The sequence below is a fragment of the Haliaeetus albicilla genome, chromosome 9 (genome assembly GCF_947461875.1).
Source record: "Haliaeetus albicilla chromosome 9, bHalAlb1.1, whole genome shotgun sequence".
In the NCBI taxonomy this organism is placed as follows: Eukaryota; Metazoa; Chordata; class Aves; order Accipitriformes; family Accipitridae; genus Haliaeetus; species Haliaeetus albicilla.
Window position 1 is genome coordinate 5103799 of NC_091491.1, and position 24267 is coordinate 5128065.

At 40.5% G+C, this 24267-nt stretch overlaps 1 protein-coding gene across 5 annotated transcripts in view; it reads right to left on the reverse strand.

Annotated features, from left to right (window-relative positions):
• SPECC1 (sperm antigen with calponin homology and coiled-coil domains 1) overlaps positions 1-24267 on the reverse strand; it is a 90112-nt gene that overhangs the window by 38464 nt on the left and 27381 nt on the right. For all 5 annotated transcript variants that reach the window (XM_069791091.1, XM_069791089.1, XM_069791090.1 and 2 more), the window contains 4 exons: positions 4178-5745; positions 2121-2328; positions 1372-1445; positions 624-802 (listed from right to left, as the gene is read on the reverse strand). In XM_069791091.1, coding sequence (XP_069647192.1) covers positions 624-802; positions 1372-1445; positions 2121-2328; positions 4178-5745 — 2029 coding nt within the window. The remainder of the gene's footprint in view (positions 1-623; positions 803-1371; positions 1446-2120; positions 2329-4177; positions 5746-24267) is intronic.

The following is a 24267-nucleotide window of genomic DNA, read 5'->3' on the forward strand; positions in this document are numbered from 1 at the left end:
TTTACAGGTGGGTCCCTGCATAACAAAGTCACTTCTGGGCTAAATGCTAACCCACGCCACAGTCCAGACCATTTAAAACAACTAATCACATAACAGGTTTCAAATTAAGGATAGGAGATGTGAGATGAGGAATCCTAGTACTTGCATCGATCACTCAGCCAACACATATCAGACTTGCAGAACAAAGAAGTCCAGCTAGTCCTCATTTTAACTGGAACATACACAGTCCTTGACTCCTCTTAGGTTAAGTAGTTCTCTTCTGGATGTCCCATTGAATATATGTAGCCAGCCAAACTTTTCACAGATGGTTTAATACAGCTGCACAGAGAGTTATGAAGGCAATAAAACACAGCAGAACACCATATTGAGAACAAAGCTATAAGAGGATATCGGCAATTGTTATTAATATTTGCTGATTAAAACCTTTGTGGCCTAGTTGACAGAACTAGATCGCCAAAAAGAAAAAGAGGCACATCTTAGAATAAGAGACAACAAAATCCGTCAGAAGAGTTAAAAACAGACAACATGCACATCCAAGCCAATGAATAGTTATTGACAAAGCACTGTTTGCATGCATGTTAGCAGTCACAGACATCAGATCTTGGCCTTTGTAAGTAACCAACCTGTTGCTGCCCTTCACTTCATCCAGCTCCTTCTGCAGTCTGGCACTCTTCTCCTCTTCCTCCTGAAGCTTCCTCTTTACCACACGGAGCTCCTGCTGAGCTTCACACTTAATATCATTGGCTACAACCACTGCAGTCTGCAGATCAGCTTGAAAACGCCTCCACTCTTCCGTATCTTCCTAGAAAGAGCAATTAGAACCCCAAACTGTTTGATGTAAAAATGCACCTACTTGAGCTGACCACTTAAGTTATTGATCTCTCTTTCAGTGATCACAAGTGACCAGGATTTCACTACAATTTCAGGATGATGCCGAGGTCAAACTAAATACTTGCCTCTCTACACAGGACTGACGAGATTGACGAAGAGGAAACTGACGCTAAGCTCTCCCCTCCAATACAAAAAGTACGATCAAAGTTCCTCCTATAGCTATTGATCATTCAGACTTGTGATACCACTACAAGCACTGCTGCTGAAAAGAGCACGTTGCTACTGATGATTCATGAAGCAGGAACGCTGTTCCATAGTAGCAGAAGTTCATAGGTAGAAAAAGCAAAAGTAATTTGCAAAGGATGTATTATATTTTTCCTTCACGGGCAAAGAAACAACTAGAAATAAGTGAAGAGGATGGAGAATGAAAGGATATAGAAAGAACTTTTTACAATTGTTCTACAAAAATACAATGCTCCTCTCAAATCCAGTACTGCAATCCAAGCTCAGCTTAGCTTTGTTATGGAGTCTAAGCCTTACCTTCATTTGCTTAGTCAGAGCTTTCAGCTGTCTCTCTGTATCTTGTTTTTGTTCTTCCAGCTTCATTGCTTTACCTAGGAACAGTAAAAAATGGAAAATACTATTAAACACACAAAGGCAAAGGTGAAAAGTGAAAATGGGAAGGCAGAGCAGCCTATTTGGTTTTGCTTCTAGTAATGACACTAAATAGACTAAACTGAAATTAAGACACTCTGTCAATGGATCAGGAATGGAATCAACAGCAGACTTGTTACTCAAACATCTCTGAAATAGGTCATTATTTTGAGGCATTAAACCAGACTTTTAAATTTACAGAATCACATGTGCAGGATCACTTAGTACACACACCCCTGGAACACTCGACGTAACACTGGTAAGCGAAATGTGCCACTCATTCCACCAGGTGGCAGCTCCCCTTCCACAACTCGACAGCAACTTCGACTTTACAGCTCTTACTAGTGCTTTTCCCTAAAAGCTCTTTAAAAGGCCAATAATTCCAGCTTCTAGAACAGGCAATACACCCTTCGCTGAAGCATGAGGCTTGGAGACTGTCTCTAATATTATTGCTGTAGCACTAACTGTTAAGATAGTGACTTCTGTGCACGAACAGAAAGGATTGGCCAAAATTGGAATACTTCTAAAGTGAGGCTTTTGTCACACGTATCAAGACATGCCTCCTCCTCCCTACTGCAGCCATAACTAAGCCCCCTGAATAAGGTCACTTAAATCCTTTTTTCAGCTCCACCTACTTTCTAGGTCACTGATGAGCTGGTTATTGTGAAGTTTTATAGCACGATGTTGTTCCACCTGGTCCTCCAACTCGAAAATGGTCTCTTTCAGGTTTTTTATATCTGCTTCATTCTCTGATGTTTTTTCCTGCAGCTTCTGGCTGGTTCTGCTCAGTTGCTCAGCCTGCCGGTCACACAACTCTTTCAGCTGACCACACTCAGTCTCAGCCTGGAAGGGAAGAAAGCAAGCTGCAAGTCTGTCTTTATTTCTTAAGAGATATCATGCATTAGAGCATGCATAGGCATCTCATAGACTTAAGAACTGAACCTGTGTTCTCAGCATTGTATAAACTGAGTTTCAATGCGAATGAGACGGTTTCAGGAAACATACATGAGCTATGAATGTCAGTTTTCTTTCCTGGTAATGAGGATAATAAAACAAGATGCTATAAAGGAAATTAAATTTTCTATATGATGACCATAATTCAAAACCAATCTCTGCAGGTAATGAACAGAGAGGAATTATATTCCTGGAAAGCTCCACATCTGTTTATATGTCACATTATGAGAGTGATATCACTGCCTTAGGGCCAAGACAACAATTAGTTCATCCACATTAACAATCTTGCTGCTTTTACTATGTGCATTTTCAATGGATTGTGAAAACATATGTAGTGGAGCTAGCTACTGCAGATAAGTGTATTTCTGGATATAGGACATCTGGAATTACTGAAGGGGAATCTGCTGCACTTCAGGTTGTTGGCTCAGGCCCACAGATCAATGCTTCCAGGTTTGGGGGAAGATCTCCGAGTATGGACAAATTATTCAGTGAGCAGCACTGGCACAGCCTGACTGAAGGGCAGCCTTACAGAAGCCTGTGGTCTTGTTTGGGTGTCACAAAGAGCCAATGATTCAAAACAGCTTAATTCGAGGGAAAGGAAGAGTAAAAAGGAGGAAACCTGTGGTTTCCAAACCAAGCAATAAAAGTTTGGTACAGAGTCTGAGCACTCAGCAGTTTTTCATTTATTCTTCATAAACTGCAGCTCCACTAAGCACTTGGGAGCTTCCTCTAGTAACTCCATTTGCTGTGGTCACCTATTTAAGCCGAAAGGACATCTGGATTTTCTAAATCGCTCAAATCATGGAGGTGCTTTTTGGCAATGCTCTCTTCCTCCGCAACTAGCCAATTTCACCATTCTTCTCATGATCCCTTCCCCACACAGGAAAGGCTGCACAAACAATCACTCTTTCTGCAGCGGTGGGACATAGTCACTGGCTTGTGCTTTATTAACACTTGTTCTACGATGCCTTGCATTGCAGCTCTCTTCCGAACATCCGGAATCACACAGAAAATAGAAACAGTAACTGACTTAAGCTTGCTTCCAGCAAAGCTACAAACTATCAAATGAAGCAGAGTAAAATTGTTCTAAAATAACTCAACTTTTTTTGCCGTAACTTTACCTATCCTAAAACAGAATACTTCTCAGTTTTGTAAAAATATTTTAGTTTTATGAAAATAATCTCATCTGGAGCTTGACCATGCATCATTAGTCATGTTGCTGTAAATACCAGCTTCTCTGAGCATTAGCTCATGTCCTTGTGTTCTCATTACCAATGACACCTATAGTTCACTACTAATTAATCATGATTACTTATTCAGAACTTAATATTTGCTCTAACTACTCATGCCCGTCTCTTCATCTGGATTACCAAGTGATTTTCACTAATATTTGTTCACATAACATCAAAGCAATATTTATTGACCTGTTCTTTGGTCCAATGTTGATAAACACAATTCTATTTACTAAAATAGTAAATTCTGCAGAAGATATTAGGGGAAATTAGCTTTGAATTTATAAACACAGCTATGCTAACAGTTATTCCTGGGAAAATATGTAGATAGCAGCAGAAAGAGAGACAATATCATATGATCCCACCTTCCATTCAAAACTAACTAATGTAATTTAAATCCTGGAAACTTATAATCAATAGCTCAATAACAATCTAAAGACCAACAATTACCTATTTATGGAAGGACAGATAAACAACCATTATATTTACAGCTGTTACTGCTTTACCTTAGCTAGCAGACCCTGAATGTGCTTCAGTTCACTGTTTGCCTTCAGCAGCTCTTGTTTAAGCTCAGTACAAGATGCTTCTAACTGATCCTTTTCTGCATGGGCTACTTTCAGCATCTCTTGCACCTCAGAATTGTCAGTAGTGCATCCCATCACGTTGATTTCTGCAGCCTTTTGTTTCTCGCTCTCTAACTGAGTTTTGAGAGAGCCATTCTCAATTTTTAGACCTTCTAAGGCAATTTTGCAGTCCTCCAGAGTTTTTGTCACTGTGCTGTTGCTCTCTTGTTCCACTTCTAGAAGTTTAAGCAGCTTCTCATTTTCTTCTCTCAGGCTTTTAATCACCTGCTGGGCGTCTTGATGCTCCCTTTCTAAGCTTCGTAGGCTGCTGGTTAACTGTTGCTGAATGTTAAGCAATTTCTCTCGTTCAAATTGTGCTTTTTCAAGAACTTCTGCACATTTCTGTTCCAGTTCAAGGACCTTCCCCTCCTGAGCTCTGCTTTCTTCATTCTTGGATCGCTCTTGGAGGAGAGTCATTAGCTTCTCATTTTCTTGGCTCAGCTGTTCTGCTCTGTCTCTATGCTGACGAAAGGAAGTCTCCAGGAGAGCTTTCTCTTCCACTAGCTTCTCATTTTCTGTTGTCAGCTCCTGCACCATTTGCTGTTGATCTGACAGCTCTTGCAAAGTGGCTTGTAATTCTTCTGCTGTGCTGTGGTGATTCTCTTCCATTTTTTGTATTCTCTCTGTAAGAGATGCAACAGAAAGGTCACTAATATTGTTTGGAGAACTTCCTGTAGTGGAGCATTTGGAACCTTTCAAATGGTTGCTGTTGGAGGATGTTGGCCTGGAAGGTACATCTGCTATATGTTCAAAATCAGATGCATCGGGTGACAAGGAAGCCTTAGTTACATCACTGCTGGAAGAACCTGAATTGCGCAGTGCACCCCCATTCACATGCTGCCTGTGCTCATCCATTTCACCTCTCGACACATTTTTTGATGGGCTTCCAAAACTGGATTCTTGGGTAGTTGGGGTTGGGAGGCTGCTGTCACCTCCACTGCTTGTTGTTGTGTCTGAGAGAGGAGAGTTCTCTAGATAAAGCAATTTCTCTTTCAAAACACGATTTTCTTCGCCCAGGCTAGCAAGCTCTTTTTGAAAAGTCCTGTTTTTTTCCTGAAGGGTCCGTATTAATGGATCTATGTCAACAGGTGATACTGTTTCTACATTTTGATTGCAAGCACCCATTCCTTCAGCGTTAAGTGACCCTTTCTCTTTGCATTTCTTCAATTCACAACGGAGTTTGGTAATTTCAGAATCTTTTGTCTTTGCTTCTGCCAGGAGTTCTTTAACCTGAGATTCCAGAACAGCCTTGTCACCAGTTTCATTCTCTTGCTTGGACTTGCTAGTGGGGCGCACGTGTTTGGTAGGTGTCGGTGTACCAGAAGAGGTGGGGCTGGGTTGTGTTTTCCTGGTATTGGCTTGACCACGCAATACAGCTCTCTCTCTGGATACAGATGATGATATTTCCCGGGGTGCTGGAATCCCTGTGCGCTTTGCAGCTGAAACTGTTCCTTCAAGAGAAAGAGATGAGGCAAACTGAGTTAGTTCATAAAGTAAACAAGTCACACAACAACAATGCTAAAGCCTAGAGCAGTCTTGGAAAAAACACCTGAGTGTTTGAATAGGTTTAGTCATGACTGAGTGTGTGGATTCATGTTTCAAAGGCTCGTATTATTTTGCATTTCTTCCTCTCCCACCCCCCGCAAAGGAACACAGTCTGCTGAACTTTTTCCCAGGGTAATAATATAATACGTAGATGCTGCAATGCATGAACTGCAACCCCCAATACCAGGATATTAATCATTTTAAAATAAAAATTCTTCACACTACACTTTGTGAAATGCTGAATTTAAACCTATTAATTTCTGGGGAAAAGTTCAGTGACTTAAGAAAAGATACCATCTTTGAAAAAAAATGTATGGTTATTACACATAAAACTAAGGTATTTGCATTATGCTCAGTTTATGCAGATCATCATAAAAAAGGTCTGTGAAATTCATGCTGACTGCGGATTCGGTGAAATACAAAACTCTGCCAGCACTTCTAACACTAAGACAATTGTGTTGCTGCAGCTTCTTGCAGAGATGGACGAGAGATTTTTCGTGTTATAAATTCCCATCCTCTTACAGAGGAAGAGCAAAAGGAGATTAGAAACTTGATGCTGTTCTGTTTGGTGGTTGTTGGTTTGGTTGGTTGTTTTTTTTCCCCCAACCAACTTAATGCAAAGCGTTATGTGATTACAAGGGAATAAAGTTTCCGAGTTGCTGATCTTCATCTTCCAAAGCACTCTCTTGGAATATGGGACCATGGGTACTGAAGAAACAGTAAGAGCCATCCTAACCATGAAAGCATTAACAAGCTGTTTAAAGAAAAGAAGCTGGTTCAAAGGGAGGTATTATATTCCACTACAAGTGGCAACACTATTAATTTAAGAAATTCCTGTTTTCAGGACCTTACTCAAAAGGAAAAGCCCTAAAGTACAGAGCCATAATGTTTTGGGATATGGTACAATGAAGAGATATTGTCTAATGTAGCCACATAAACAGGATGCAAGGGCCAGTTATGCAAACAGAAAGGGCTAGTGCGCCAGTGTTTGCAATAAAAACAAGTTCCAGGAGCACTCTGGGGGGAAATCCTAGAATCAATTACATCTCCCCACGTTTGGGAGGCTCTCTTTGCACATGTGCAGCACTCACAGAAAATCAAAAGGCAGTTAAGACCAAAGCGGGAGCGGACTCCCTGCCTTACAGAGCAAGCAACTTCATAACCCTCCCACAGCATTTTTCACACTGAGGAAATCTTGGTGCAGTGATGCACTGTCAGTAATGCAGGGCACTGAAGGGTTAATCTTACCACCACCCAGTTTGCTCAGCATCTCTTTTGAAGAATGCACTAGGTTTATAAACCCCACACAAACAGGACCCCCTCCTCCTCTCTCCCAAACAAACACACTCTGCAGCAGGCACAATAAACACCCAGAGACAAAGAGCAGCTGAAGAAAAGACCCCTGAACGCAGAGGGGCTGTGCTGGGAGGAGAGCACAGAAAGGGCTCTGTGATGGCAGGGGCACGATAAGGCCAGAAACAAAGGCTCCAGTGTTTATGGGAAGAGATAGCAGGGACAGTCTGGCTGGACAGCAAGCAGCCCACACAGCTTCATTTAGTCATCTACAGCTGGAGGCGCCAACATATCAAGGCAGCTCCCGGCTCCCCAGTGGAAAAGTGCAACGCAAGCAGAGATGGGAGTTTTTCCACTGCAACTTAAACGGCTGCTGGTGTGACTCCAGCCCTGAGAACTTGGAGAACTCATTTCACTTGTCAGAGGTGAAAGCCCCCGGCTCACTGCTCATCCCACTTCTTAACCCGAGGGCTTCCAACTGCCAAGATCTTGCCCCTGTAAACTGCACTCACACTGAGCTCGGCAGATGAGCAAAGCTTTTAATGTCGATGCAGCTAACACCGTAAGATGAAGGACAACAGGGAAATTGAATGGACCATGACGTGATACATCACTTCCAGCAGAGAAATACCAGCTGAGCACAGCTCCTCCTTCTTCAGAGGCAGAGGTTCATGTGGGGTGAACCCCAGGTGTCCAGGCAAGAGAGCACAAGGCCTTGTTTGAATGCATCGCTTGAACATACAGTAGGACAAGTGTCCAGAGTAGAGGAAGCAGTACTCACACAAGCTATAACCATACTACAGATTTAAGATGTAAAATACTTACTACAAATGGCCACAGATGTTCTTCGATGGAGCCTAAGGGGTGGATTTAAAGCCTTCTGTTATGTCCTGGACTTTTATTCAATCTGAAGGAGTTTTCTACTGTTATAACAAAATTTTATGACAAAGCAAGTGCCCCAAATAACTCATCTTTTTTTTTTTTTTTTTTTTTTGCAATGCCCAACCTAGTGCAATGACATGACTGTCATCTGGTCAGCACATGACTGGGTAGTGTTATATAAGTAGTGGGTAGTGCTGACGTATTATATACATTACAAGAAATAATGATGCTACTACACACTGGTAAAAATTGCATGGCACTGAGAAAACCACCTTTTTCTAAGAGGAAAGTAGCACTTCTGGTAGCAATGCCAGTGTGCTTCTAATCGCCACCAGATGACAACTGCAACATGATCCTGAGCAATGGAAGATGTATATACAAGGATAACAACTAAATATATTTAACTGGGATTGATTATCTGTACTTCACCAGTTTGACAACCAGTGCAGGCTCTGAGCTTACTCAACCTGTCCCACGTGTTTTGTAAAGAGTCCATGCTCTGTTGATTTGTTCTGCCATAAACCACGAAGCATTTACTATCGATCAATAACCATTAACCTACCTGTTTTTTTTTCAGGACGTAGAAGTGTTTATGTATTTTCCTCTCTCCACTCTCCGAAACAGTGCCATGTAATACTAAAAAGCCACAGAGAGCCCAGAAGAGAAATAGTTCCGAATGCATATGTATGTTGACTACAAAACACCAAAGCAAGTATAAGCACTACTTTAAAATTTATTTTACGGGCAACTCCCCCTCTGAATGACCTTGAAATTGAGCAGTGTAGCAGTTATAAATGGAACTGCCAGCCCCACAGCTGAGGCACCCACAATACAGGAACTGCATTTTGGGGTGTACAGTCACCGTGGTGATGTGATTAGCTCGGCACCCCACACTGGCTATGGGAGACTCCAGACAGACACATGCTTGCCAAGCTGCAGAACCCAATCTAGGGTTGATTTATGCTGTTGCTTAAAGTGGCTGGAATCACGCAGAATTTTACTTCCTAGAAAGTGCTGCTTGTTTTGAGCAGGGAAGAGAAAAAACAATCAATCAGCACTGCATTTCAAAGGAGACATTCCGGAAAAAAAAGCCCAAACGTTATCGAACATCTTTGGTCAAAATGGTGCTATGGCACCTCATTCCCGTTTTCACTGTTCATCCGCTCTGTCCAACTTGTCAGCTTAACTATTCTTCTGTCAACTTTGAACACAACCTCTTTCCCACTGTTCCACGTATCCAAGCTCAGGCTACCTCTGACCAACAGCATATTTCTCATTCCCTTTGCACCATACCTAACCTTCCATTCTCCCAGTCCCATACCCACTCTGCTACTGGGCTCAGCTTGCATTCTCCCACTTCAGAGGAACTGGGAATTACTCCTGAATTACTGCACTGAGAGTTATTGCCTGAAAACCTGTTTCGCTCAGACCGAGGTCACCTCATCAACATGTTCCTCACCTTGGCACCCAGTAAGAACTCCTCCATTTTCAGTACCAGCCATACTTTTCAGGTGTGAGTGATTAAACCTTAACATGTATATAGAGCTTATGATTTTCAAAGTGCTTTAAAATTAACAGCTATTTAACTCAAATCCTCTGAAACACATAATTGTTACCTCTAGGTTACAGGACAGGGAAGCAGAGAGAAATTAAATGCCTCACCCAAGGTCACAGCAAGTCAGTAAGGATTAGGACCCTGGAGCTCCTGGCTGGTGGCCTGCTGTGCAGCTTTATTTTTTGCACCACTTTCTGCCAGGGAATACTCACTGACTTTCCGCTGGTGTCAGAAACAAAGCTGGACTTTAATGAGATAAAAGTTGACCCCTCACGATGATTTTTTGCCATTTTAATCCCATTTGCTGCATAGCTACAATGTTTTTCACAGAAGAAAGGATCAGGATTACTCTTCAGTTTTTCCACATAATGATCTATATTTGATCCAAGCTCTCAGCACCTGCCACATCAACTCCCATAGGGGCACCCACAAGCAGAAGAAAATGTACTACGGAATGGAGAAAACCATTTCCCAATCCCCCAAGGTGGAACACATAGGACAGCTGTCCAGAAGTAAAGTCCATGCAGTACGGCTAACGTAATTACAGTGATAGCAGGGTAAGGGAGAGTAGGTGGCAAACATTTTACTATAGTCACCGGGGACACACACATGACATTTTGGAAGGAAGATTCAGTAAATTAATCTGCCTTCACGCTCCATGTGCTCTGAGATAGCACATATCACTGTCTTCCCAGTAAAGCACTAGCCTTGAAGTTACATTTAGTTTACTTGACTCTTAAGTACAATTAAAAGTTAAAATACCTGCTTCTCCAATCCCAGAGCAGAGGAAGAATCTCAGCTGGGAAGTGACTTCATTTGACCTCAGAAACTTTCTGCTTTGAATCTGTTTTTTAGAACTGGAGTCAATACAAGATTATTTGCCTTTGTGCCATTTGTGTCCCACAACCTGCCCTTTCCTTAATCCTTCCCTCCATCAACATATTAATAACCCAAAGGTTAATGCCATGAGCTTCTGCTGTTCCAGGGACCGAATTAGCAGGGAATGTTCCATTTGGTGCTTTCTTCCTAAATTTTAATCCTGTTAACTCTTAAGCTAAGAGCAACACATTTTCTTCTTCAACATATTAAAAATTCAAGTTACTAATTAATTCTTCCATAGTTTAAGTAGTTACTAAGTCTCCTGCATGTAGAGTTCATCTATGTAATTTAAGCATGCTGATCACTGATTCATTTCAGAAAGCATTTCAGTCATGTAAGACTAAAGCATGAAGACAGATGCATCTTTGGTGTGATGTTTTTAAACAATGGATACCTTATTTGAATTGCAAGGGCAGGATAACAGGAAATAAAAGAAAGCTATTCATAGCACTCTGCAATGTTAAAGTCATACATTTCAAAAAGGTGAACTCTTGCCTGCAGACAAGTTTGTACTCTCATGATTATCCACTGCTCTAGGACTGTTACATCTCTTTCATTCCAGCTCCTGCATTTGCAACAGACCAACTATTTCACTGTCTTGTGTCTCTGCCATCCCTCCCACCTCAAAAAGGGATAGCAAAACAAAAAAAGAGATAGCAACAAGAAATTATGGGCTAACTCACAGCCTCCCTGCCAACAGAAGACTGTGATTCTTCCGTTGTTCTGGAATTCTGTTCCCATGTGCTAAGATATTTGAATACATTTTTGCCATCTGAACAGAACTCCCAAGCCTCAGATAGAAAAGTGATTCCTGTGATACCTTGAGGAAAAGGTTAGTATACATCAAGTGGGTTGCAAGCATTTAGCAGAATGGCTAAGTACAGAGAATACTATTAAGAGCCCATGTTTGTACAGCAAATAAAAAGACCTCCCCATACAATTTTACTGTGCTCTATCACATGTGGCTTAAATGAATTAGGTCCTTCTTATCAGTTTTGGTTTTCAGCTTATCCTCTGGCTGTGACTTAGGTAGATCCTGGACTCAACATGTCTGCATTTACTCAGGCTTTGCCAAGATCTTGCTGAGGATACACAGCAGCATTGGTAACATACAGCAACAGGTAGGTAATGCAGGCATGTACTCATACATGCTCAGCCTTCCCTGTGTAAGGTCCTATTACTATTTTTAGCCAAATTTGAGTTTCTTATGCAAAAAACCCTGGGTCTCGGGTGTACCTTAATCCCACCTGGTTTATGACACCTAGTGTAGGAAGCCAAAATACAGATGTCTGCTGCCATTTCAGATGTCCTTTAGGTATATTTAAAATATCTTCACTGAGCTGAAAGATATGACAGTACCTGTGGGAGACCTGTCCTCTGCTCAAGAGGCAGACAGAGAGCAACTGGGATGTCTGAAGACATCTGGGATGCCACTAGACATTGAACTGAACAGTCAGACTTTCACAACAGATTTACAAGCTGTGTTCCAAGGCAGGTAATAGCAGCTTTTATGTGCCATTTTCAAAATTACACCAGTACCCAAGTACCACTTAGGTGACTTCCAGCCACGCAATGAACAACTTAACACAATGCATTAATATGTGACTTCATGAGATCGTTGATCTGCTGAATTTAGTCACAGCTAAATCAGAAGAGATGGTATTAGCTTGGAGCCGTTGCACTCTGTTCACTCCGTACAATAAAGAAGTGCATGTTACAGGGAGCCTAGCCACATTTTCTGTCTTTTGTCAATTCAGAGTAAAGTTTTCAGGAACCTAATTAACTTGGTGCTTAAAATCCACTTTCCAAAAGTGGCTAAGCCACTAAGAGCGCAAAGCTTAACCGAAAACCCAAAGGACTTGGCAGATCACTTTCACTCTGCTCCAGCATTGATCCCGAGACTGACACTGAGACTGACTAAGAGTGAACTAGGAATGTCCTTTGGGAAATGATGACTATACAGCACAGAAGGATTGGTGTACATTTGTCTCTCTTAAAATACTTTCTTATTAAAAGATTTCAGAGTTTTGCATACATGTCTACTTCATTGAAATGCCCTATTTTGCCCTGCCCTTTTTTCCCTTTGTTTAAGCAAATGAAACAGTTAAAAAACAACTTCCCTGCTAACCAGGGATCTTCTAATATCCTAATTAACAGGAAACAGACTGACACATTTCATGGTAGCATGAGAAAAAGCAAACATAGCTGCTGAAAAGTAGGGCAGATATATCAGCAACACTCACCCATGCTTCTGCACTCTTTCATACAGATACCTACACAGAGGCAAAATCCCTATAAATGTTCTGCCACATTGTTTAACGCTCCTACCCTTAAACCTCCGGGCATGCTAACAGTAAGACAGCTTGATGAATGGATGCACATAAACTAAATCAACTCATGAAGAAGATCTGAATCAGTTCTAAGTGCTTCTTGGGGGTTAGAACAAGAGTGGAACTGGATGCAGAAGGCCCAATTTTCGAAGAGATACAGGTGCCAAGAGACACGGATCAGCACCTTCTGTTATTTTCAGAACTGCTTAAGCTGTTTAGAACTTCATATTTGAGAGTGAAATGTCTAAAACTTCTGGTCCACCATCAGCTTAGGTAAAAGTCAGGATAAAGAATGACACTATTACACTGTGACAAACTATTATAGCTTGATCGACAAAGGGAACGAGCTGGACAGGTTAGCTATCAGCATTTTTCAGAGTGTTGGATACTCCTTTGGATAATCCTCAGTAACTCAGAAGAGCATACCATTTTCCATCTCTTTTAGGGTTGTCCTGCAGAAAGACAATGCTCCCTGCTACCCAGTCTTTATGCAATAGCGAACAAAGCAAACCTAGGCTTGGCCAGTCCTGAATTAGTCTGTTTGCAGAGTATTAGTCATAGAGCCAACACCTTTACAGGTCAGCAACTCTTTGGGAAGGTTCACTTGGACTCCACCTAGCTTTAAAAAAAGACAAGGAGATGGCTGCAGAACAACAAAGGTGGTTTTGATTATCTAGCACTAATTATATAGAAGCATCTGCTCAAATAAGGCCTTCTACTCGCTTGGCAAACACTGAGACTAGAAAGTAATTATAACATGAACTCTTTTTTCTGAAGAATTGTAATGGCCTGTTAGACTGTCTGGACTGCCTGACTACATTCCCTGTGGAATAGGTACAATATGCAACAGGAGGAAAAAAAATCTAAAAGACTAAATGCAAAGATTTTGATCTATGTAATCATTGTGGACAGTGTAGGAAAGCAACGCAGGTACTGGTATTTGACACAGAGGAATAGAGTAAGAGACCACAGAAAGAAATAAAAATTGTATTACAAAGTATTAGGTAACAACAGATACCTGTATTTGAAAAGTTACACTACCAGAGGTTCCAAAGAAAAAGCAGCAATAAGCATCTTGGTCTGAGCAATTCCTAATTAAGACTACAGAGACCACTGACGTTAGAGCTGAACACTTTGTAAAGGTTGGCTTATTTTTTGTTTTAATTAGAAGATATGAGTCGAGAGATCTGGGGTGCAAGAAGCACAGGAGAAAAGGCACTATTTTAGTAACTCAAAGACTAAGTCATGACAAAACTACTTGTCATCAATTTAAATCTGCAAGTGAACTACTGGTAGGACATTCTTTTGAAGGGTGGCCACTAGAAGAGACTCTCCCATGGCAGGAATGTAACCCAATAGGAGAGATGACCTTATATTTGAAGTAACTCCATTTAGGTCAAATTTTAACATCTAAACCAAGCAAAAATGTACAGATGTACTGTCCAGTACTCTTAGAATCCACAAAAGGCCCTATTTACACTGTCCCCTTCAGTAAGTTATACAGTGGTTTTAGAAGAGGGAATCTCTGCTGCACAATTAAGGAATTTCTTAAAGATCACAAATATTTTATTTTCAGCTTGTTGGATTCACCCCGATCAATAATTCTGTCATCTTGTTCCTTCTTCATAGAAAGTCACTTTTAACTCTTCCAAAAAAGTGTTAAAATGCAATTAGAAAAAGAAGATCAGCCATTCTCAGCATCTAGTGGTTCCAAGCTCTTAGCACAGCCATGACAACAAGAACTAAAGCTCAAGTTCACAGTCACAGCTCAATGCTATTACAGTGGAAACAAGGTCACATTCAGAAGGTAAATGAGACTAGATCTGATAAAAATCCTGTTCACAAAGTCTCATTGTGAATTTCAGCTGACTTTTTCCTCTTTATGGGCCTGTTCACATACAATTCCTCTCTGAATAACAGCAGTAGTAGTTAAAATCTCTTTACCCCGAGAGACATGCCCGTGTCCATACAAAAGAGTTCCTCTGAACATTTCTTACGCCATTTACTTGGGGTTTCTGAAGGTTTGCTAAGTCTCAAATGAAAACTCAAGCTTGGATGTGCCTATCTTGAATATAATACAGTTTTGTACCCAGTACAAAAACAGTGCAGGTTGTACTGTAAGAGGAAACTTTTTCTCAGAACTCAAGGACCAAAGATATATCTGTGAAGTACATTGGCAAAGCTAAGAGAGGTGAGAATTGTTCTGTGGATACGTATCCTTAGCTAGCATGCTCAGTCTTTGCTTTCCCAAATACAAATTTCCCTTTCAAATCTGCTCAAGAGTCAAGAAGCATTCAAGGGGCTTCACTGTGCCATAAGCCTCTGGCACCAAGAGAATCATGAGGACACCACTGTGTTCATCTCTGAAATGAGGTATACAAAAACCCACAGAATAACCAAACAATGTACATCAAGTCTGCCAGCGCAGGTGCAGATTACAAGTGTAATTGCAATCTACCACAGCGCTGCTTTAGATTTCTAGAGTACCCAGCAACCTGGCGTAACAAACATTGAGACATCCAAAGCAAATGGTCTAGCAAATGTTCAGAGAAACTCTATATCATACACTTACTGGAATGTCCCCCCGGTAAACACAAGCCTCCTTTTTTGGGAACCATTAATACCACTGGGCCTGCCAAAAACTTTAGTCACCTGCTAACTATACCCCTTGTCTACCACCCAAAAAAGAATGACTAAAACTTTCTATATGTACCATTATCCCAAAATTAATCTGGTGGAAGTTACAGAAATTCAGTCACCCCTACCTGCTGCCTCTTTTTATCCAATTTTACAGTTTCCACAACCATTATAGCTCATGATTAAAAAAAATATAATTCTTATATTCCTTAAGAGGGCCTTGACTCTATATACTTGTGACATTAGCACACCAAAATTATAGGGATTTCTGTGTACTGTGACACTTCCTGATTTTGTTTGTTCTGGAACATTTCCTGCCTACGCACCTGTCAAAATGACATGAGATCAGGTATAATCATCTCATACCTACAGCAAAATTAATTTTAAGCTACACTCCATTCTGGGGCTTTTTTAGACAACTGTTCAAAAAACAAAAACACCAAAAAAAACCCAACAAAAAAACAAAACTGAGAAAAATATCCATAAATATGAATCTTTCAGTGAATGGAGACAAAACCTCTGGTGTTTCACTAAAATAAGGGGAGTTTTAGTTTGATCTGGTTGGTAAGTTCGGGGTTTCCTTTGTTTTCCTACCTGCTAGTTTTGAGGCTTCTGCTGTCCAGAAGGTAGTTAGCAACTGCTTTGGGGGACATCCTTGAAGTTTACTAACACTTCCCCCAGGAAGGTGCTGCTCAGAAAAAGCAGTGGATGTGCTCTGAGGTAAAGACAGAAAACTAATTTCTCAACTCATACAGCTGTACTAGGATTATTCCTGAGATAAATGACCGCCAACTGGAGTAAGAATGCCAGGATTTTCCTTGATTCTAGCTTGCATACAAGTAATTCTCTTTAGCTCAGAAAATGGCTTCCCAGCTAATCTAGCCCAGAAGTTCATCACTCAGCCATTACTGCGTTAACAGTGGTGACAAGGCAGCTGTACTTCCATTTCTGGAAAAGGCAGTTATACTAGATAGGAGTGTTGAGTCTCTCGAGAAGTACAGGAAATTAAAACGCAAACAAACAAAAAAACAACCCTAAATCTAACCGTATAAATTCAGTTGATAATGGTCATCATAGAGTAGCAAGTAGATACATTCCTCCATGTACACTGTATATACAATTGCTCTCACGACTGAACGTTAACACCCGATCTGTGGCTGGAAGTTAATGAAGAAGAGTTACCTAAAACCTCCTGCTCCAAGAATTCAATAGGAAAGAAAAGTGAAAAGAATCCTGCTCCTTCAAGTCAAGTCAGGTACCGTGGATCACTCCTCTAATCTACCAAACTCTATGTGACATCATATCTATAAGCACAAAGGGTAACCAAAAAGCAATTTTAAGTGGGGAAATGCTTAATATCAACATCGTCACAATTAGAAGGCTAATTTATTCGCCTGTTTATTTAACTGTTCATGAGGTTATGCTGTGAATTGAATCGTGGAATTGATTTGGCTATAAAAATACCTGCATGGGTTTCCCCCCAACCCCCCCGCCTTCGCTTTCTTTGTTAAAGGCAGATCCTGATCTAAGTCACTGTCCTTCCCATAAACACTTCGGCAGCAAATCACTACAGAGGAATGGAGCAGCAGAAAATGCCTTCACACAGCACTGCTGTTGAGTGCTTTGTATTAGGAAACCATGACCTGAACCCTCCAGTTCAGGAATGCTGCCCCACACTTGGCCAAAAGGCCAGGGCTGACTGAGCCAAAATAACTTTTTCCTCATGAATTCTCAAACTCTGCTAATCCAGAAAGAGGGGGGGGAAAAAGGATCAAAAATTCAAACATGAAAGGAGGTTCCTCCTCCTCCCCTAAAACAGACGGCAGAACTTAAAAGCTAAAGGCCTTTTTTTTTTTTTAAATTGTTTGCTTAATGCTTAATAACCAGTATGCATTGCATTGGTATTACAACTGCCTTTTGTTTAATAAAATGTGATGACCACATAATAAACCCAGTTTTATTGTCGTTTCCAGCCTGCTTCAGTGAGGGGGTGGGGAAAGGACTGCCATTTAGTTTCCACAGCTCATCCAGAGCTTTAGCTCTGCCTAGTATAGCGATAAGGGAGCCAGCTAGCACTATCCTGAATAGCTGATACTAGGAACTGGGCTGAAATCATTAAAACTAACAACACAGGATGAGATGCATCAAGAAAAGAAATGAGACAGAAGGGGAGAGAGGACGAAATCTCATAACATAATGAGATGTTTATCTATAAAAAGTTGCCCACTTCAAAGCAGGAAGAGCTTCAACTCCTTGGTAAAAAAAAAGAGCTTTTAATTAAAAGATCAGTCAAAGATTTTCCACAGTCAATCAGCCTCAAAGAAACTATGTGTGGAGGAGGCTGAGAGTAATTTCTAACATGATTAGTCCATTCTTCAAACTCAACAAGATTTTACAAAAGGAGCATTTCTCAAGATCTAGAAGATAAGGACTGTGGAAATATCCTCAGTCTCTCACAGAGCACTGTCTCTTCCCTTCTGACACCTCCACCCTCACCAGCTTTTGCTCAGGAAAAGCCTGGAGAAATACTATCAGAGCTTTGTGCCTCCCACCTTGGGGCAAGATAGATTGTAAGCCTAAGACTGATGGATAGTCAAGTGGATAGTCTGCTTCAGGCTAAGCAAAGTTGCTGCCATGTACTTTAGGAGGCCTGGAAATATAACATGAAATATTTCTGCACATTGCTTTAGCCAGCCGAAAGCAGGCCATCTTCTGCACACAACCTTCCATTATATGAAGGTTTAAAAACCTTTGAAGATTTATTTAAATTGCACCACTTTTCTGGACCGCTCCTTCCATTCAAGGACTGATATTTGCAGATGGGGATGGATATGACACCACTGCCTTACCCGTCTCCAGCATTAGAATACCAGGATTATGGCTGACATTACATGCTCTTGGGAACAAGACTTAGACCCACTTCTGATTGGTCATATAATTTTTTCATGCTTTTCTTTTTGTTCTCTGAGAAAACAGGATTTTGACAATTTGCTCTTGAACAAGTAAAACGTTACTTTTCTCTACAGGCTGCAATTTAGCAACTATTTTATCAGGTCACGGACAGACAAACACGAGGGCTATTGCACACTCAGCAAGCTGGTGCTGTGAGCTTTCCCCAAGCAGAGGATACCAGTACCTGCCATGACTGGTGTTCATGGAAACTCACAGTCTCATCCCCACTTACCAGCTGTTAACTGTGACTAATAGACCTTACCGCTGTGCTAGTTCTGTTCTGCACAAGCATAGGGAATTACCTCTGCTTTATTTCAGGAATCATACATGGTTTTTGTCTATGAGAGTAAATATTCAGATACACTTTCGAAGGTCTTTCTCTTCTCTGTCTTGCAGAGAACTAGGTTTCTGCCAACAAATTTATCATTATCCACACCCTTGTAGAAACAACCCCTACAAAAGTGAATGTAAGAGGCACAATTATATGGTATTATAAGGATTTCTACATGTCAGTATAAATGCTCCAATGTCAAAATGGAGAAGACCTTTAAGGTGTGAAAAATACAAAAGAATATCCTCTAGATGCGGAGAAGAAACCACCTTTGCATTTTACTTTGTTCATGTTAATTAAAACAGCTTTCTATCCTTAGTACAGGATGAGATTTCTCCAGTCAGACTGGTCAGAGACAGTTCAAACAGTGATGATCAGGAATATGCTTAGTTTCTACCTTTTTCTCTGTGGCATTTCAAAAACACTACCTTGGTGTGTTCACATTCGCTTTACATCCTCCTATTGAAACAGCCGTGTATTAAGATGCTTTTGCACAAACCTATCTAAAGGAAACCATTAAAGTAAAAGGCAAAATGACCTTTTACCTGTAAAAGGTAAACAGGTCAAAATTAAAAGGCTGTAAGAAAATCATATGGCCTTAGAGGTTTTTCAGCTGAATTCAAGAATCCTACTGCAATGTCCTGAGACAGAAGCTGTGAAGAAGGGCAGTGTCCTCAAAGATTAAGAGTTTGCTCAATAACCATTTTGTCTTTTTTTGAAGTAGCCTTTGTATTTTCAGGTATCATCCTAGTTCAGAAATGGAACAGATCATCGAAAGCAATCAAAACATAACTAATTACCATTCATCAAATTATCCTGAATATCAGTCACCAGTCCATGGCAAAGAAATGCAAAAAAGGTTAAGGATAAACTACAGTTCAGTAGGGGAAAAAAGAAAAGTCAGCCAACATAAGTAAAATATGTCAAACAACTAACTGCACCCTGTTCCTAGAGCCCCTTTCCATACTTTAATAAATATGACTTCACTGAAGTAACTGGTAAATTCTTGCTTGATTCAGTAGTGTCCTACTTCCACTGATGATTTTTAACAGCACCAAAGCATGCAGCAGGACAAGAGGAAGAGGAACATAACTTTACTCACAGGACATGGGCCTATTTACTTAATCTCTAATAATCTTCCCAAGCAATTGAACAAATTCAAGTCAAGACACAAAAATTACACAGCTCTTCATCTTGGTAATAACTGGAAGAATGTATGTCCTTGTTTCAGCCAACACATTCCCTGTGCATGCTCAGAACTGGACCCTGCAAACTCATGTTAGCCTTACATTTAACCAAGAATATATTCTTCCAGTCATCAAAATCAAATTTGCCTGTAAGAGCTTTACATTTAAATTTTGCTGTTGACAAAAATATATAGCTTGTTAGTTGTGTGCTATGCAGACTGATTAAAAGGGCAGAAAACTGCCATTCTGCTGCAATTCTATAGCCTAAGAGAATTGACCGATGAGCACAGATCATACAAGGACAGAGTATGCTGTCTCAGAACATGCTTATATTGATGCTTATGGAAAAACATTATGGCTCCATGAAAAATAATAGATGGAACATTGCAAAAGAGATTTGTGAACACAGGTCTACTTTGGATTATGGGAAGAAAAAAGCTGATGCATGGGAAGTCTAGCAGTGTCTATTATCATCAGAGATCCTCAGTTTTATATCATCTTTAATCGTCACGCTCAAATTGCCTGGAGATACAGCATGGGAAAGTATCAAAAAAATAATGAAAGTATCAAAGATTTATCAACTAGTGGCAATCTGAGAGTCACAGAAAAAAATCAGGTTATGGTCCTCTTCAAGCAAAACAGTGCCAACGAAATCAGACAAGTACTTCGCTTCAGTTTTACAATTTCATGTTGTTCTGAAAGCTACACTCCCTGTGGAAATCAGGAGATTTTATGAAGAGTAAATCAGTAAAATAGAGAAGAAATTGAAAAGAGAAAAAAAAATAACAGAAATTACTTTGCTGAAATACTAGAAGTTCAAAATACAGGACCGCTTCTGAACAAACTCATGAATACCTGCAGGGCTCTGACAGGTTTCAGTAGGAAGACCAAGCTGCAATGCTTGCTCAAATTTCTTTGGCTAGCTTTATAACTTTAAGATCTTGTGGAGCCAAATACAACCCAAACAAAAAAAAGTAAGCTTTGCTTTTCTCCAAGGCCAGCATTATCCCCTCTTCCTTTCACCCTTTTCCCTCGTTTGAGTCATTTAATACTGTGTTAGAACCAACATGCACAATCACAACCATCCACTGGCTGTTTCCTTATCACTCTGCCACTGTCAAGCCAACTGCAGCACATTAACTAAACTAATAAAAGTCTTCAAGAAAATTAGCTTTTACATGTGCTATCATACTAGATCAACTATTCATAGATCCTAAAACACCACCAGCACCGGGGCAAAAGCATAGTCTGCAGAGCTCTAATCATAGGACAAGTTCTTCCTGACCAGCTCATTCGGTAAGATTCCCAGCAGAAGCTCCCTGCCTTCATCCAAAAATGGCTTTAATTTTCATCAGCAAAACAATCTAACACAAAACAAAATGCATAAACCACATCCTGCTGCCTACCATGCCCTAAAAGTTCTTCTTGTAAAAGCTTTGGTCCTGCCCACAGAGAAGGTACTCCCACTCAGCACATCCTCCCAGTCAATGCTGAAAACTATTGTAAAGGCCCTTGCCTTAGTGTAGGAGCACTTGTTGATGATCTCTTCCATTAATTTAGCATTCATCGGCCTCTCATCCTGGGATCAGGGGATCTCAGATTATCACTTAACTCTGCCTCAAATAGATAATTTCAGAGGCAGCAAGTTAGTCATACCCATGACTAAACTCTTCTAAGAGGCCAGTCCAAATTGTGACATAGTCTCTTGGCTGTACTCATTTCACTGGCCTGCAGAGCAGAAAACACTACTGCCATTTGACATCTGTTTGTCGGTACTTCTGAAATTATTTAATAATGTCAGTCCAGTCAAGTTACATCACAAGACTAATCAACAGAGCTGGCCCTAATTGGCCTTGGAAGAGAAGCTTAAGTCAAGTAGAAATTACCCTCCAGAGGAAAATAAACTTCTTCAATACCAGTTTAATCAGCAGCGTGTTACTACTCTGAGGAATGACAGCATTTGTAAAACCCCCATGCAAGAATGACTCGTGGGAGGAAGAGGTGACTAAGGAATTAAACTATCCACTGGAGAGCAAATTGTGGTTTGCTGGCTCCACTGGGAACAAAAGGTCTACGGCTCGCTGCCCGAGCTTGAAGAGGACATGACTTGCTGTCGGTATTTCCATGAAAGCTGTTATGTGATTCATTAGCTTTGCTGGCCCCTCTCTCCTCTCTCCCTTCCCCCCACACCATCATTAAACTCATCTGTTCTCTTGAGCTCTTGCTTGGCAGAAATGGTGTGCTGACATATAACAGAGTTAAAGTGAACGGCTCCCATGTTTAGAAGAAAGCAAAAAGGAAAAGAAGCAGATGAGAGAGACTAAAGAGAGTACCCAGAAGAGATCTGACCACACGCCGCAAAAACCCAAAAAACAGAAATCACAAGAAATAACATATTTCTACAATAACCTTTATCTTGAAAGTCTCCGTATGTTTTACAAACTATATATCCTACACCGAAGAATCCCTTCCTCAAAAGCAAAATGAAGCCGCCCCTAGGCCAGGACAGAACACACATAAGAAAACAGATCAATACTGGTTTAGTGTATGCACTGACATTTGATATTCTCATCCAAGCCATGTAAGCATGTTTTACAAATAAGCACAGTCCCAAAAAAAGTCTAACCCTTGGATAACCCCATCCGTCACCTTGTTCCAACTAGAGAAGTTAACATTTCCCATTCAACTGCTTCTTTCAATAAAGTTTTTGTATGTATTGAGTCATGTTTTCCACCTCTTCCCAAAAATATTAATCACATCACCTGCAGATGTTTAGTGGATAAACAAAACCCCACCATCACTGTGTCAACCAATGTCAAAGAATCTTAGCACTCCTGTTCAGAAATACAGGCTGCCTCACCATTTCCAAGGCAAACTAACATTTGAAAGGCTTTCTCTCAATAAATATGGTGCACTGGATAACACTGTATTCTTCCATACAACTCCCATGAAATGTTCCAACTATTTCACAGGTGCTCTGGCCTGTGTTTTTATGTACTAATGGCTCCTTCAGCTGGGGGTAGCCACTTTCAAAAGCAGAAAACTAACTCTACTGACAAACTGCAGCAATATTCACTATTGTTTTACATAATTTTCTGTACTACTTTATAGGTGCTTTCATTCTAAAACCTCCACACACTTTATAAATATGAATATTCAGAGCACTTGGGTATAGCAGGAAAAGCGACCACTTCCAAGTAGCAGTTTTGGCAAACAAGGGATGCAAACTTGGGTCACACACCACAAAACAAAAAGTTCCTACAAATGAATGTAAAAAGTAGTTTAAAGTAAAAGCCTATAGAATCTAACATTATTACAAGTGATCTCTTCAAATCCTTTTTAGACACTCTTACACTCTTAGCAACATGTAGATTAACTTAAAAAGAGGCTATATTGGGCTGTTAAGAGTCTTGTAAATCTTCTGTTCAAAACATACCCATTAGACACCAGCAGTGGATTACTTTGCAAGTAGATGCAATGGAGGATGTCTTTCCTTTCTCTGTCTTCACCTCTCCACAATCCCTTCCTCAGCTAGTTACATTTCTTTCCGATTCTCCTGCATTAAATACATGTTACCTTCAAACTGCCCAGCTTAGGGGCAATAATTTCCCTTCTGTTCCTTGACAGCACTGACCAGCCCACCCAGAACTTGGGGTTATCACAGCTGTAACTTCATATCCCGAACCTTAATTGTTAGCTGTAGAGTCAGGATCACTCACATCGGCATTGTCAGACTCTGAAAGTGTTGCTTCTGGGACTTGTATTATTTTATTTAGTTTCAAAACTAAAATATATCTTTGTCATAGAACTGTAGACTTGTTAGCCAAAATGTCAGCATCCCCATGTCCTGTTACTCCTATTTATACTGAACAGGAAAACCTGTTAAAGTACATCATACTCTCATAAGTATATAAGTATTTTACTCTAGGTTGTAATCTATATCACAACAGAGGCATTTAGGATCAGATTTTTAAAGACTTCAGTGTCCAGTGACACCAACAGGAAGAACAAGTGGTTTAAAAATCTGTCCCCAGTACCGCAAGATGGTAAGTTTGGGGTGAAAGACTTACAGATGAACCATGCAGTGCCCGTAAAGTTTCCTGAAAAGAAAAATAAACGAGATGACCCTGAATATCATGCTCAGAGAAACAGGTCAAGATTTGATTGTCTGTATTTAAAGCTGGCTCATGAGCTAGATCAACAGAGAGGCCTGTTCCTGGGTTTTATTTCGGTTAATCCAAAAGGACCAAACTTAGACTACCCCTGTTATTCAAGATGTAGGTATTCCTGAATGAGAGCTGAATTAAGTTCATCGAAGCAGAAACAAAGCCCAACACAGATAATTCCATGTATCGCATTCTAATGTGCAAAACAAGTTTTTT